Source organism: Myodes glareolus, chromosome 13 (genome assembly GCF_982192425.1).
Source record: "Myodes glareolus chromosome 13, mMyoGla1.1, whole genome shotgun sequence".
Lineage (NCBI taxonomy): Eukaryota > Metazoa > Chordata > Mammalia > Rodentia > Cricetidae > Myodes > Myodes glareolus.
In genome coordinates, this window is record NC_142038.1 from 37,501,252 (window position 1) to 37,518,290 (window position 17,039).

At 39.8% G+C, this 17,039-nt stretch overlaps 1 protein-coding gene across 1 annotated transcript in view; it reads right to left on the minus strand.

Annotated features, from left to right (window-relative positions):
* Positions 1-17,039, minus strand: part of Hsd17b4 (hydroxysteroid 17-beta dehydrogenase 4) — a 78,170-nt gene that overhangs the window by 19,474 nt on the left and 41,657 nt on the right. Inside the window, exons 13-18 of the mRNA XM_087896065.1 lie at positions 16,474-16,710; positions 12,976-13,027; positions 11,803-11,874; positions 10,584-10,687; positions 8,997-9,062; positions 5,573-5,642 (exon numbers count right to left, since the gene is read on the minus strand). Coding sequence (XP_087752191.1) covers positions 5,573-5,642; positions 8,997-9,062; positions 10,584-10,687; positions 11,803-11,874; positions 12,976-13,027; positions 16,474-16,710 — 601 coding nt within the window. The remainder of the gene's footprint in view (positions 1-5,572; positions 5,643-8,996; positions 9,063-10,583; positions 10,688-11,802; positions 11,875-12,975; positions 13,028-16,473; positions 16,711-17,039) is intronic.

Here is a 17,039-nt window from a genome sequence, read left to right on the forward strand (position 1 = left end):
AGCATATGTCCTTGTAGTACGACTGAGCATCCTTTGGATATATACCCAAAAGTGGTATTGCTGGGTCTTGGGGTAGATTGCTTCCGAATTTTCTGAAATATCACCATATTGATACCCAAAGCAGCTGTACCAGTTTGCACTCCCAACAGCAATGGAAAAGTGTTCCATTTACCCCACAACCTCTCCAGCATAAGTTGTCATCAGTGTTTTAGATCTTGGCCATTCTTACAGGTGTAAGATGGAATCTCAGAATTGTTTTGATTTGCATTTCTCTGACAGCTAAGAATGTTGAGCATTTTCTCAAGTGTCTTTCAGCCATTTTAGATTCCTCTGTTGAGAGTTCTCTTTTTAGGTTGGTACCCCGTTGTTTTATTGGATTATTTCTTCTTTTGATGACCAATTTCTTGAGTTCTTTGTATATTTTGGAGATCAGACCTCTGTCTGATGTGGGGTTAGTGAAGATCTTTTCCCATTCTGTAGGCTGTCGTTTTGTCTTGTTGATCATTTGCTTTACAGAAGCTTTTCAGTTTCAGGAGGTCTGATTTTTTAATTGTTTCTCTCAGTGTCTATGTTGTTGAGGTTATATTTAGGAAGTGGTTTCCTGTGCCAATGCATTCAAGTGTACTTCCCACTTTCTCTTCTATAAGATTCAGTGTGGCTGGCTTTATGTTGATCCATTTGGACTTGAGTTTTGTGCATGGTGATAGATAAGGGTCTATTTTCATTTTTCTACATGTTGGTATCCAGTTATGCCAGCACCATTTGTTAAATATGCTTTCTTTTTCCATTTGATATTTTTTGCCTCTTTGTCAAATATCAGGTGTTCAAAGGTGTGTGGATTAATATCCCGGGTCTTCTTCTATTTGGTTCCATTGGTCCTCCTATCTGTTCTTACGCCAATACCAGGCTGTTTTCAGTATTATAGTAGAGTTTGAAGTCAGGGATTGTGATGACACCAGAAGTTCTTGTACAGTGTTGTTTTGGCTATCCTGGGTTTTTTGCTTTTCTATATGAAGTTGAGTACCATTCTTTCGAAGTCTATGAAGAATATTGCTGGGATGTTGATGGGCATTGCATTGAATTTGGAGATTGCTTTTGGTAGGATTGATATTTTTATTATGCTAATTCTATCTACCCAAGAACATGGAAGATCTTTCCCTTTTCTGGTGTCTTCTTCAATTTCTTTCTTCAAAGATTTAAAGTTCTTGTCATACAGGTCTTCCATTTGCTTGGTTAGAGTTACTCCGAGATATTTTATGTTATTTGTGGCTATTGTGAAGGGTGATGTTTCTCTGATTTCTTTCTCAGTCCATTTACCATCTGTGTAAAGGATGGCTACTTATTTTTTTGAGTTCATCTTGTATCCTGCTACATTACTGAAGGTGTTTATGAATTGTATAAGTTCCTTGGTAGAATTTTTGGGGTTGCTTACGTAAACTATCATATCATCAGCAAATAGTGAGAGTTTATGACTTCTTTTCTGATTTGTATCTACTTGATGTCCTTTTGTTGTCTTATAGCTTATAGCTAGAACCTTAAGCACTATTTTGAACAGATATAGTCAGAGTGGAAACCTTGTCTTGTTCCTGATCAATGGGATCGTTTTCAGTTTCTCTATATTTAGTTTGATGTTGGCTGTTGGCTTGCTGTATAATGCCTTTATTATGTCTAGGTATGTTCCTCATATCCCTGCTCTCCCCCAAGACCTTTATCATGAAGGGATGTTGTATTTTCTCAAAGGCTATTTCAGCTCTAATGAGATGATATTGTGGGGTTTTTTTCAGTTTGTTTATATGGTGGAATTACATTGACAGATTTTTCATATGTTGAACCATCCCTGCATCTCTGAGATGAAGCCTACTTGATCATGGTGAATGATTTTTCTGATGTGTTTGGATTTGGTTTGCCAGTAAGTAATTTTGCATCAATCTTTATGAGTGAGATTGGTCTGTAATTCTTCTTAGTAATGTCTTTGTGTGGTTTGAGTTATCAGGGTATTGTATCCTCATAAAAAGAGTTTGGTAATATTCCTTCTGTTTCTATTGTGTGGAACAATTTGAGGAGTATTGGTATTAGTTCTTTGAAAATCTTGTAGATCTGCGCTGAAATCATCTAGTCCTGGGCTCTTTTTGGTTGAGAGACTTTGATGACTGTTTCTATTTCTTTAGCAGTTATAGGCCTATTTAATTTGTTTATCTGGTCTTGATTTAGTTTTGGTAAGTGATATTTGTCCAGAAAATTATCCATTTCCTTTAAGTTTTCCAATTTTGTGAAGTACAGGTTTTCAATATATGACCTGATGATTCTTTTCCTCCATGTCTTTTTGTTGTTGTTTTGTTTTGTGTTTTGTTTTGTTTTTTCAAGACAGGGTTTCTCTGTAGCTTTTGGAGCCTGTCCTGAACTAGCTCTTGTAGACCAGGCTGGCCTCAAACTCACAGACATCCACCTGCCTCTGCCTTCCGAGTGCTGGGATTAAAGGCGTGCGCCACCACCACCCGAGTTTTCCGTGTCTACTGTTATATCCCCCTTTTGGCTTCTAATGTTGTTAATTTGGATATTCTATATCTGCCTTTTGGTTAGTTTGGATAAAAGTTTGTTTATCTTGTTGATTTTCTCAAAGAACCAATTCTTTGTCTCAATGATCCTTTGTGTAATTTTCTTTGTTTCTATTTTTGTTGATTTTAGCTCTCAATTTGATTATTCCTGCCGTTTAGACCTCCTAGGTGAGTTTACTTCTTTTTGTTCTAGAGTTTTCAGGTGTTCTATTAACTCACTAGTGTGGGATTTTTCCAGCTTTATGTAGGCATTTAGTGCTATGAACTTTCCTCTTAACACTGTTTTCATTATGTCCCATAAATCTGGGTATGTTGTATGATTATTTTCATTGAATTTTAGGAAGTCTTTAATTTCTTCTTTGAGCCATTGATAATTCAGATGAGCATTGTTTAATTTCCATGTGTTTGTGTGCTTTTTCTGGAATTACTGTTGCTGTTGAATTCTAAATTTAAGCCATGGTGATCCAATAAGATACACGAAATTATCCCTTTTTTTTTTTTTTTTGTATCTGTTGAGGTTTATTTTGTTACCTAGTATGTGGTCAATTTGTGAGAAGGTTCTATGAGGTGCTGAGAAGAAGGTATATTCTTTTTGATTTAGATGGAATGTTCTATATATGTCTGTTAAGACTATTTGAGTCATAACATCTGTTAGTTCTCTTACTTCTCTGTTAAGTTTCTGTCCGGTAACCCTGTCCAGTGGTGAGAGTGGGGTGTTGAAGTCTCCCATTATTATTATTATTAGTGTGTGAGGTTTAATGTGTGATTTAAGCTTTAGTAGTGTTCTTTTACATATGAGGGTGTCCTTGTATTTGGGGCATAGATGTTCAGAATTGAGATTTCCTCTTGATAGATTTTTCCTGTGACTAATATGAAATGTCCTTCTTTGTCTCTTTTGATTGATTTTAGTTTGAAGTCTATTTTGTTAGATATTAGGATAGGAAAACCAACTTGCTTCTTAGGTCCATTTGACTGGAAAATTTTTTCCAAACCCTTTACTTTGAAGTGATGTCTGTCTTTAAGGCTGAGGTGTGTTTCTTGTATGCAGCAGGAAGACGGATTGTTTTTGTATCCAATCTGTCAGCCTGTGTCTTTTTATAGGTGAGTTGTGTTTATTTATATAAAGAGATATTAATGACTAGTGATTGCTAGCTCCTGATATTTTAGTTTTCATTGTTAGTGATGTTATTGTTTGTGGTTTTCCCTTCTTTGGGATTTGCTGTCGTGAGATAATCTATTGTCTGTGTTTCTGTGGATGTAGCCAACTTACTGGGTTGGAGTTTTCCTTCTAGTACTTTGTGTAGGACTGGATTTGTGGCTAGGTATTAGTTAAATCTGGTTCTGTCATGGACTATCTTGTTTTATCTGTCTATGATGACTGAAAATTTTGCTGGGTATGGTAGTTCGGGCTGTCATTCACGGTCTCTTAATGTCTGTATAACACTTGGCCACATCCTTCTGGTTTTCATTACTTCCATTGAGAAGTCAGGTGTAATTCTGATAGGTCTGCCTTCATATGTTACTTGGCCTTTTTCTATCATAGTTCTTAATATTATTTCCTTATTCTTATGTTTACTGTTTTGATTATTATGAGGCGAGGGGACTTTTTTGGGGATCTATTTCATTTGGTATTCTGTAAGCTTCGTGTATCTTCATATGCATATCTTTCTTTAGGTTAGGAAAGTTTTCTTCTATGATTTTGTTGAATATATTTTCTGTGTTTTTTAGTTGGACTTCTTATCCTTCTTCTATCCCTATTATTCTTAGATTTGGTCTTTTAATGGTGTCCCATATTTCCTGAATATTTTGTGTTAAGCTTTTGTTAGATTTAATGTTTTCTTTGACCAATGATTGTATTTCCTCTACTGTACGTTCAGCACTTGATATTCTTTCTTCCATCTCTTGTATTCTGCTGTTTATACTTGTATTTGTGGTTCCTTATCATTTTCTCATAATTTCCATTTTTATAATTCCCTTAGTTTGTGTTTTCTTTATTGTGTCTATTTTGGTTTTCATGTCTTGAATAGTTTCTTTAATCTGTTTGATTGCTTTTTCTTGGTTTTCTTTAAGGGATTTGTTGGTTTCTTCCAATTTTTTGTTGGCCTTTTCTTCAATTTCATTGAGGGAATTTTTCATTTCCTCTTTAAGGGCCTCAAACATTCTCCTAAAGTTATTTTTTAGGTCATTTTCTTCTGCTTCATCTGCATTTGGTTGTTCAAGTCTAAACTGTTGTAGAGCAACTAGTTTTTACTGGTGTCGTGTTACTCTTTGTGATGCTGAATGTGTTCTTACCTTGTCTACTAATCTGTTCATCTGATTGGTATGGTTGGGGCTGTGTCTCTGGTGATCAATCTTCCAGGTGCCCGTGGATCCAAGGCTCAAAGGGTTGATTCTCATGGTGCAGTCAGGGCCACAGTTCCAGTCACCCAGAGGTCACTCAGTGTTCTTGGAGGTAACTTGGTGCTCTCAGGTGTTGCTCTCCAATTCCAGAGGTCATTAGGCCTGCTCCCATGGAGGTTGCTTGCTTGGGGCTGCCCCCACTGAGGTAGCTGTCTTGGGCCTGCTTCCGTAGAGGTCACTGGCTCAGGCCTGTTCCCATAGATGTCCCTGGTTTGGGCTGCTAACATGGAGGTCCCTGGCTTAGACCTGGTCCCACAAAGGTCTCTGGCTCGGGCCTGCTCCCTTAGCAGTGGCTCCCTTGTACCTCTCATAAACTTCTGTAACCTTTCAAGCTTTTGTTCTCCCCAGATGACCTTGCCCACCTCATGACAGCACACATCCTTCCCCATTGCTTTATCCTAGGCCTACAATAGAGCTGCTTCACTCCACCTTCTGAATTTCAAGCAAACCACACTTCATTTCCTGAACACTTCATACCTTTCTACAGTCTTTGAATAAATATGAGAATTGTCTTGAAATGCCAATGAAATTAGCAGTCGCAAGCAGCACTTTCTTTAAGTGTACTCTTAGTTAACTGAGCTAAGACTGTTCAGTAACTCACATAATTTACAACTCACCAGCAATGCCAGCAAAGCTAGGGTCAATGTGTAAGGGATTCCAGTCTCCACTGAGGCGGTACAAAGCAGCCTGCAGAGAAAAATTACCACAGTACTCAGTGTTTTCTGGAAAAGCATTAAGTGCAGGACAGGGGGCACAGCCAACTATTGATTAAAATATATAATGTACAGAAACCTAGACTGTGACCTAAAAGATAACTAATTTCTACAAAAACAAGATTACCTGTAACTTTAAGTTTTAATAAGGTCTTTCACTGTAATCAGTAGAGTGAGGGATAAAGCAGTGAGGAAGGAAAGCAAGAATTACACCCTCCCCCCATCCCCACCTAAGGGGAAACTCAGAAGGGAAAACCCAACAGAGATAGGTAAAGGGCTAAAGTCTCTTAGCCAATCAGAATCTATGCCAACTTTCATAACAAGTTTTCTTCAATTTGAAGTCTGTAACATAGTACTGGGCAGATAGATAGCTTCTCACAAACTTTCATCTTTCTGGCACACTAAATCCTGAATATCAGCTCGTGCACAAAAACCAACCAATAGCTTGTCAGTATGACTCAGTACAGCTCTGATGGTCACACTACTGATTTACATAGGGAAGGCAAGAAAAGCAGAAAAATGTAGGCAACAGCAGGGAGAGTCGTCATTCTCTGGTATTTAAACTGTGCAGTTTTCACACTAGAGTGCTCTTCAGAACTGAAGGAGAGATTCACAAGGCAGCTGGGTATCTAATGCACCTTTACAATGGCTTATTACACTCCATGACTGACCGGCCTCAGCATCTTCTCCTTATCAAGTCTGGTTTTGAGAAAAATTTAACTTTTCTGTGGCTCGGTATTTTTTACTGTAGTTATGTTCTTCTAAGTACAAGATTTTATGTGTTAGAAAAGAAATGGTCATTTTTTTCAAAAGCCGTACACAAACAGTAAACACTAGGAAACTATGCACCATCCACTACTGTGTGTACAATGAAAAAGACACATCTCAGGCCCACAAAGCGAAGTCGTCAGACACGAGCTACATAATGGACTTTGGTTCCAGAGGGGCCTGGATTCACATCCATTCCTATCACTGCTAAACAAGTTTCTCCACCAAGATAAGCCTCAAGCTAAGAGGACTCACTTTCAGAGAACAACTGGAGAAATTAAATGAGATAAAACTCATGGGTATTGCCTCAGCGAACATTAGCAATTTCTAAATCTTTTTACAGGACTTTAGCAACAGTGTAAGTGAACCAAGTCTCTTGTTAGCACTTGATTAGAGCCCTGTCTACACAGAGAACAAAGTTTGCGTGCCTGCGGAGGCAATCCCAGGAAAAGTGTGCATGTCTACATGCAAGTCCCAGAAAGCATCTCTTCTGGAGAAGCAAAGACAAAAATATCCCCCAAGAGCTGCCTAGTGAATGAAAAGCATCAGGGGGGGAATCTGAGGCCCTGTGTGACACAGAAAGCTAAACATCTTTCCAAATCAAAACATCTCCCTACAGCCATCCATTAAGAAGGTAGCAAACAGCACTTTGCTATGGAGAAAGGATGCCACAGCTCCAGAGTAGCAATCTTGGAAGCCAAGCCATCAGCCTTATGAAGGCCGTGTACAGAGGTGAACAGATTGTGTAGCTTTAGAGGCCTGCATCTCAGGGTGGTTCTCACTGCTGCTGACAGCTTTCTCTCTCAGTATGCTGGATCTTCCTGTCTCTCTCCCAACTACTCTCTGCCTAACCTTTCAGTTCTTGCCTTCATTTTCATTTTTTTTCTTGGATTTATTTATTTTTATGTGTGTGGGTGCTTGGCCTACATATATGTCTGTGTACCACATGCATGCCTAGTGCTCACAGAGGCCAGAAGAAAGTGCCACGTCCCCTGGAACTGGAGTTACAGAAGGTTGTGAGCTACCATGTAGGTGCTGGGAACTGAACCAGGGTCCTCTGGAAAAGCAGTCAGTGCTCTTAACCCCTGAGCCACCTCTCCAGTCCCCTTCATTTGTTACTCCATTGCTCTTTTTCTTTCTCGGTTTAACTTATTACAAAGTCACGTTTGTTTTTTATTGTCTTTCACCTCCCATGTGTCCTTAACAGGAGGGCTTCTCCGCATTCATTTCAGCACTCCCACGGTGGGTGGGGTGCATCGTGTGTGCTTTCTCTCCTGGAGCATCTAACACTGTGTCCCTTCTGCCCTTCCAGTCTCTAGCCTAGTCGTGGGTTTGCACTTGGCTATTTCAATCTGCCTGTCAGTGTTCCTCAGTCACAGATAGTTAGATGAAGTTCCTCCTTCATGCGGAATGTTTTTGTACAAGGACAGGTGGTTGATACAAACTTTTATTTCTCAAGAATGGTGTTCCATTTCTCCCCTGCTCTGGAGGAATCTGATGCCCATCTATCTTCCTCTGCGAGATACTTCACCATTGTCTTTCAGTCCCTCAAGGTTATTTTCTTCATCTTTAAAGTCCAAAGATTTTACCAGAATCCCTCTCAGTGCTACTTACTGAAAATTAGCACTTCCTGGTCAATGTAAGGAACCCAGACAGTCCAATGAAGCATTTTTGATTATTTTCAATGTTCAGCCCTGTAAAGGAATTGTCTAAAAGGGACACCAAAAAGACCTGGTTTTGAGGTCAGATCTGCTTTCAATTTAGCACAGTGGGGATTTTAATAAAGAATTATCTTTTAGTGGAAAGTACGACCTACTCAATAACAGCTGAAATACTAACAGGGTAATTAGCGCTAGACTGTATCTGGTGAAACCACAGCCTGTTTCTCATCCTCCACAATTACAACGCCTGGTGTTGAGAGCTGTCACTGTTTGGCCTTTTTACATCACTGCACTAAAATCTTGATTCTTCATGAAACACTTGTTTTACTTGCATGGTCAAGCCAGCTACCAGTGAAGAAACTCTCCTATGGACATTTAAACAGCATATCTGAGAAGTGGCATTTGTAGGGCTAACACGGTACAGTCATGCTTGCTTGCTGACTAGAAAGTTACTACTATACAAAACCAGCACAGTTAATGCTCTAATGGCACAATTTTTCCATTTTTGCAAAGATCTGCCCATACACATTGTCCTCCATTAACCACCAATGTAAATGTGACTTTGGCCTTCACATACCCTGACCCGCACCCGGCTTCTGCCTCTCTGTGCTCTGCTAGACTTCCCCAGCTCTTCCCTGACATCCTGAAAGCCCACATCTCTAAGGAGGGAACATCCATACATCAATCACCTTTCTGCAAAGTCAGTCATTACTGGCAAACCTTTCTGCCTATCACTCAAAGGAGTGCCCTTCTCCAAGAACTTAGCAAAGTCTGGTGTTTCTTGTTCCCTTGCTTGGAATAAGATGCCCAAGTTAACTCCACTAAAGGCACACAGAAGTATAGTGTGTCCACACTCTCAACAGAGAAGTATCATGAGCCAGGTGATCAGCACTTCTCACCTGATTCAATGAGGTGGTGTCTCTCAGAACTGCATCAGGAGGTCGTCTCGGTACAGCCATAGCTGCCTGAAATGAAAAGACGTGTGTCGACTTTCTCATGTGATTCTCTAACAAAACTAACATCCCACAAACAACCAGCAGCCAACATAATAAACTCTGCAAACTGGGTAACAGGCTTTTTAATATTTTATGTACAAAGAAAAATGACATTTAAAATTTCATAGCTCCTAGAATTTTACAAATTATAGTTTCCCTAAAATGACTCTTTTCAATATAAGAAATATTATCAGACCTATTCTCAGGTCACAGGGGACAAAAGATAGTTTTTCCTATGTAAAAAGAAGATGACAACTCAAAGAATTAAACAATTTACATATTTTAATTTGCCATGTTAACAAAATAATACATTTTTATCAACTTTTTAAAATTTGATTTTTATTATTAATTACATGGGGGTACACAAAAATGCAAGTGTGCGTGGGGGTCAGAGACATCAGATTCCCCTATAATTGGAGCTACATTGTATTGTATTCAAACAACCACATCAATTTTTTACTTATTTATATAGAAATAAAATATAACCAGGGTGGTGGTTCATGCCTTTAATGCCAACATTCAGGAAGCAGAAGCAGGCAGATCTCTGTGAGTTCGAGGCCAGCCTTGTCTACAGAGCAACTTCCAGGCCAGCAATCTACAGAGCCAAGGCTACACAGAGAAACTCTGTCTTGAAAAACAAAGCAAAAAAAGAAAGGGAGGGAGGAAGGGAAGAAATATCACCTGTGCCACAATTGTATAGTATTTTACAAGAAAGTCAACTTTTCTAATTATGGTGCTGATGATTTTTTACTATGAAATACTAAGCTTAAATATCATCAAATTTGTTCCACAAATCCCAAAAACACAATCCTAAAAGGCCATGAGGAAAGGGGCTACTTCTATAGTCAGAGGTTGCTGCTTTTAAAGAGAGATTTTTAACTTATGTTTAGTGGTGGGGGGAGAGAAAGGGAGGGGGGAGAGGAAAGCTGCTATAGAAAGACTCATTCAGAGCCTATTAAGTCAGCCTTAGAGGACAGGGAAGGAGGCTGAGCACAGTGGCTCACTCCCACAACCCTGGCACCCTGCGAAGCTGAGGCAGGAGGACTAGACTACTGCAAGTTTAAAGCCAACCGGTTCTGCTTCATCTGAAAAAAAAAAAGGGGGTGTGGGGCTGGAGAGAGAGCTCAGCAGATGGAGTTTATACTATTCTTGCAGGAGACCCAAGTTCAGTTCCCAGGGCCCACCAGCAGGCTGAGGCCTCTGCTTTCCTCAGACACCTGCATATACCCACACACAAACACATGATTAAAAACGGAAAGATGACAGGGGTCACTAGAAAGGAAAGGGGTAGTGGAAGGAGTGCAGCAGCCTGAACCAGTCAGTGTGGACCAGGACAGCAGGACAGGGGAAGGTCAAGCAGCACGTATCACTAATAAGTTCCAGGACATGCCAATGTTGTTTTCTGACTTATGTTTTGAGCACATATACTGAGTTACTATAATACGCCCCATAAAAATGTACAAATATTATACCTCAAAAAAATTGTCTTACTTTGAGTTTTTCTGATGTCCGTTTTCCACCAAAGCCCCCCGAGCCAACAACAAAGATAGAGAACTGATTATAACATATGAGCTCGTTCCCAGAATAAGAATGGACTAAAAGAGAAGAAAAAGGGAAAAAAAGAATTATTACGCCAAGTAGTTAATGAAGATAGGCTTAACACTTCCTTTAATAGCTAAAAGAATAAAACACGGCCAGTGCAAAGGTCGGTATCTACAGTGAGCATGGGGTTTGCCAAGTTGTACCGCAGCTTTCTCTTCTCCAGTCTCTGGCGGCAGGAGAGCTACCCAGCCTTTCTCTGTGAACCATGAGCTTACCACGTAAGTCCCCCAACTACCACCTAGATCTCAAGTTTTATCTGCCACTAACATTTCAAACAATTCCTTGAGAAAATTCAAGCTACCACACTCAAACCTTGAAATATTGTCAAATCACTGAGGAAGAACATGGGACTTAAAGAGACAGGAACCAGGAATGGGGCTACAGGATGGCCCAGGGGATGCCATCCTGCTGGTTCCGTTCACCACTCTATCCCTAGGAAAAAGGGTGCCCGATACAAAGAAGGTTCTTCAGTCAACTGAGTGCTGAGATCATTACTCATGGCTTTTCATGCATTTTTACCTACGATATTTCAACTTCCACTGTGTTTACTGGGGTGCAACCCCATGGTAAGTCAGGGAGCACTGGCATGGTTCCCAGTATTTCCCTCAGAAACAACACATCAGGCAGAGCTGACAGTTCTACTGTTCTTAGGAGCAAACTTTACATCTCAGATAAAATGGAGTTACAGTGTTTAAACCATGAGTTCAACAGCCTTAAATGAAGTCTAGAAACCCAACTGCAATCTACACTAATTGAGTTCCAAATAGCTAACACTGAAAAGAGCATCAGTAACCCAACCCAGCTGCATGAACCCTACTGCAGTAGGCGTAACTCTTCCTGTGACTTCAACAGGGACACACTTCTCACTTCTGTGCTTAGTTTCATTGTTTCAACCCAGTGACATGTCCCACCTGCCCTAGCTTTAGCCCCAATCTACTCTGCCTCCTCCCTTATTTTCTTAAAAACCCTATGAAAGTTTAAAATGCTTACTTTGATCTCTTACACATTACAAAATGGATACAAACTGGATCGACCTCCGTGGTGAGGTGTGCTACATGCAAAGCCCATCACGCCAATGGTATTAGTATAACAAGTACGGATGAGTTACCGTCCATGACAATCACTATGCCAGATCCTTTATCCAGGATGTCAGCAACAACTGCTTCACATTTTAATTCTCCTAAAATTAAAGATAAATAATTACATTAAGACATCAAGGAATTTACCACGGTTTCCACTTCAGCAAAGCTAAAAAATTATGGTTTTAAGTATTTTCCCTTAACTTCACACTAAAAAAAAGTGTAATTGTTTATACAAAACATAAAATACAGAACATATAAATCACTAAACTTATAGAATTACTAAATTTCTGATGTAAAATTGTGAAACATTAATATTTCTGATGTAATTTTTTAATAATCATTTCCAATGACAGTGACACCTCTTGCAAGGTCCAGCTGACCTCTCAATACTGGGTAAGCACAATTCCACTTCCCCCATTCCTTTGCAAATCTCTATAGCTTTTGTGAAACACTTCCTAAATTTTCTTCTCCGAACTTTTGATTCCTCATTTAACTGGTTAAACTCAGCGGGTAACGAAACAAAAGCAAACACAAAAGATAAAAACTAATGTGGGGAGGAGGATGACACTGTGGAAAGGACAGATGGGAAGGTGGAAGAAAGAGGGAGTGAGGATGACCAGACAGTACTGTTTACAAGTGTGAAATTGTCAAGGAAAATAGTCATTTATTTAAGACCTGCTTTTCTCTTTTTCCTCCACAACTGGACTAACACCCAGCCCCGACTACACCACTTGAACATCAGCTCTGACACACAGGCAGCAAATCCATGTTAATTCTTGAATGTACAGAGACAGGTACGTTTTTAACTTAATCCCAAAGTCCATGGACAGCTATTTGAGGATTTAATAAGGAAACAGCAAACACATTTGCATGTTATATTCAGAGCTATGGCTGCATTGTTTGCTTTATGCGAATTAATATTAAGATAAACAACCACAGGAACCATAACTGATACAACTCATAATGGTACATATGTCACTACCGACAAACTGGTAGTACCAAATCAATAATTTTACTGTGAGTGGAAGACAATCAGGGATCAGTATAGGTACTGGTTAACTTCAACAACTCTAAGGTTACATGGATGCTTCTGATAACTTGTTGGGTTGGGCTATGCTAGTTTAACACAATAGATTGGCTTAGGAGGTTAATCAGAAAATTAAAGCATAGTATTAGGCAATTCGTTCACATAAACTCACCTGATCGAGGAAGCGGTTTATACAACTCCAAGTATTGCTCCCCATGAAGAACCTACATTACAACAAATGCAATCTTATTAGCAGACTTTCTTGTACCAGTGTCTACCCGTGGGTACTGCTAAGCACAGAAGACACTTTACTATCCACCCACGTCAGTGTTCTTCCTGTGTCGTCTATCTCAGTAAGGTGTTTACTTCTTAATCACGCAATGTAGAAATGATTAGTACGCCAGCATAAAGACAAAAAGATCTTTTGGAGGAGAAAAGATAAATTTGTGTCCTTCAAATCCAGCGCTCCTTACTGACTCTACTGATTTACCTATGGAGCCACTCAATCAGGCTCTGTTCCAAGGACTTATAATAATGCCTAGAACATATTGGGCATTCAGTAAGTATCTACTCAGTAAAAATGAACCAATGAGTCAGGGCTGGTAGCTTCAAGTCACACAAACCGAGCAGAGACGACTCAACTAGACACAAAGATAAACCTTACAAGCATATCCAAAGGCAAAATGAGCAACATTCCCTCTGTGTGTCTCAGAGTACAACCGAGCACACTGCAAGGAAAAAGCAACCTGAGCTCAGTACAGCAGAGCATCACATGCAAGTAAGCCTGGTGGAGTCTCCACATCCAAGTGCCTGCACCTACTACAACAGCAGGACAGCTCGCCAGGCTTCCCCCAAACACAGAAGGAAGAGAGGGGAGCTGGAGTGAGTGCCTTCCTCACTGTGCCACACTGCCTTGAAATTCAAAGCTAGGAAAGCTGAGAAGCAGATTTCCAAATGGCTCTCATAGAAGGTGAACAACTTACCTGATTCAGCATATAACATGGGAGAGCGAGTAAGAACACAAAGTGACCAGCACAGGTTTCCGGTCTTTCATCTAATGTAATCAAACATTCTAAGAAAAGAAGCTACTCCAACAGGAAAGTCATCAGCAATGGGCTCATCAGGTCAACCAGACAGAAACCTGTCCATAGCTCTGATTTAGTAACTATTGCTAGAGTCAGCTCACACCTACATAAGGAACTAAAACAGACCCTAGGTCAAGTTAATTTTAAATTATTTCTTCCTTCTTGAATTACTTTCTTCTGTCTTCTTTAATGTCATGTTGCTAATGTCGTGAGCTATCCTACCCAATTTGTTTCGCTAGTTTTTCCACATCTCTTTAACCACTAAATACTTCAGAGGCCCTAAACCCAGGTGTCTTCTCTACTTAAATTCACAGCTTAGGTGACTTTAGCTAATCCCACACTTTTAAACATTGCCTGAATGCGGAGGATCCTGATTAGACCTTCCCTTACCACTCTAGACACAATCAACTACGCTTTCTTCATCTTCACTTAAATAATACCAGACAGCTCAAGCTTGTCCAAAACACACTGTTGACCATCCTCCCTTAAAACAAGTACGTGAAGAATGGAGAGACAGCTCAGTCAGCAAAGTGCTTGCTATAGAAGCATGAGGGCCGGAGTGTGCTCAGAGCCCATGGAGAGGATCCAGATGTGGTAGTGAATGATTGTAATCACAGTGCTGGGAAGGTGAACACAGGCAGACCAGGGGGCGTGCTGCCAACCATCCGTGCTAAAACAACAAACTCCAGAACAATGAGACCCTGTGACGTGGGATTCCCCTCTGCATGCTGTGAATACCACTGGTTAATAAAGAAACTGGCCTGATAGGGTAGAACAGAGCTGGGGGGAGGGGAACTAAACTGATGCTGGGAGAAGGAAGGTGGAGTCAGAGGAAAAGCCATGTAGCCCCTCCAGAGACAAATGCTGGGAACACTAACTGGTAAGCCACAGTCACATGGCAATATACAGAGTACTAGAAATGGGTTAAATTAATATGTAAGTGTTAGCCAAAAAGAAGCTAGAGCTAATGGGCCAAGCAGTGATTTAATTAATACAGTGTCTGTATGAGTACTTCGATTCTGGGTGGCCAGGATGAACAAGCAGCCTCCTTACAACAACCCTGTCTCAAAAAAAGGTAGAAAGCACCTGAGAAATGGCACCTTGTGCTGACCTATGGCCTCTGTGTGCCCATACACATGATACCAAGATGCACATGTACACACTACAAAAAACTATGTGTGCAAAACTATGAACGACAGAAGATGCCTATAATTCTAGCACTCAGACAGCTGAGACAGGAAGATTCCAAGTTTAAGGTCAGAACAGGGCTATATATCAAAACTCAAACCACGCAGGAGAAGGTATACAACTATATATTATGATATATACTATAATATGCAAATACTATACATATTATTCATATGCTAATAATTATACATACATCTGGACATAATTATATCTACAAGGTTTCTGTTGTTTGAAACAAACACCTTCTGCCTTATATTTTTTGTCCTTTTATTTAGAGCTTTTGCTTAGATTACTAAAATCAATTCTTTAATGGTTTCTCAGCTTCTCCACGTGCCTCTCATACCCTTCTCCACACAGGAAGTTTAAGTCAGAAAGTGGTGCACATCACTCCTCAGTTTAAAGGACCACAAGCTGCTTCCCATGCTCATCGAGAACACCAGCTGAAGGGAAGCTAGACATTCATGTCCATCCCTAGTCATGGAGCTATTGGCAATTGTTAGCTGCTGGGAATAGCAGAGACAGTTTTCTCCAAGAGCATGACCCTGGTAGATTAACCAGACTTCAATTGAAGACCACACAGCCAACAATATGTGGCCAGCACAAATCGGTCTTGTTAGGCTTTTAAAAAGACACAAAGTTGGGGGGGTAAAAACTGGGAGGTGAATCTGGGAAGGGTTGGGGTTGGAGTAATGAATATAACCAAAACATACTGTATTAAACACACAAAGAACTAAGATAAAAATTTATAAAGAAAATCTTATGAGGCGAAAATTAGTATAAACTAAAATCCTTATAATTGCCACAAGGTTTTCTTCTCATAACAGCCTCAAATAGACCCTCTCTGCACTCTACAGTTAAGACCGATGCCTTGATGGTCCAAAATAAGTCAAGGACATGCTGCCCTGGGGCCTGTTTATGCGAGAGATCCTTCTCCTAGGTAATTAATGGGTGTTCTCCTTCATCACTGTTGTGAGGTGAAATCCACTCTATGGATGAAAAAGCCAAAGCTTATGACAGCTACTTACAATTACAGTAGTAAGTAAATGGCAAAGAGAGGATTAGCATTATTTCAGAATTGCAGGTCTATATATAAGTATTTTCTTCTTAGAATTTTAAATTAATTCTCTCCTCTTTTATTCATGAAAAGAAAAATCAAAAGATATACTAAATCTTTATTCCTAAGCCAACCACCAAAGTCAATTTTACTTTAATAGAGATAGTTTATATAATCTTCATATATGTGTGTGTGTGTGCGTGCGTGTGTATGTATATATTCATATTATGTATAAATTGCATAGATGTAATGTTTAATAATAATATAGCATGAGATATTTATCAATAACATTTAAAGAAACAGTAAAAAAAAAAGCCAAATAAAAGCTTTTTAGTGTACATACCTTTGAAAACTCGATTGACAGCCCAGGAATCTCTGCTAGCCCTCCATTCATCATGGACTTCTGAGCAATAATAACGCCAAAGGTGGGCAAACAGGAGAAGTCAGCACTTCCTTCATACACAAACTTCAAATCATCTGGATTCTTGACAGAAGCTCCTACGCCAAGGGCATACATAATACTCTCCAGTTCCGAATATGAAGCGGAGAATGAAGGAAGCTTATGACCAATAGCAGCAGCCTAAGAGAAAAACAGGAAAACTATTGCCCTCCACATTAGCATCCTCTGGCCCCAACTTCACATCACAGCTATAAGGTAGCAATACTCTCAGGCTCAGAATCAGATTTCTAACTTATAACCACAGTTTCTGGGGTCACAAAATATCAGGGCAATCTGTAATAAATGATTTCTTCCTCATCTACTATACTTCTTTCTTTTCTTTTTAACGAAATAATCTTTTTCTCCTCACATAATATACCCTGATGAGTTTCCTCTCCCTCTACTCCTCCCAGTTCCTCCCACCTCCCATCATCTGATCCACCCCATTTGTCTCTTGTTGGAAAAATGGC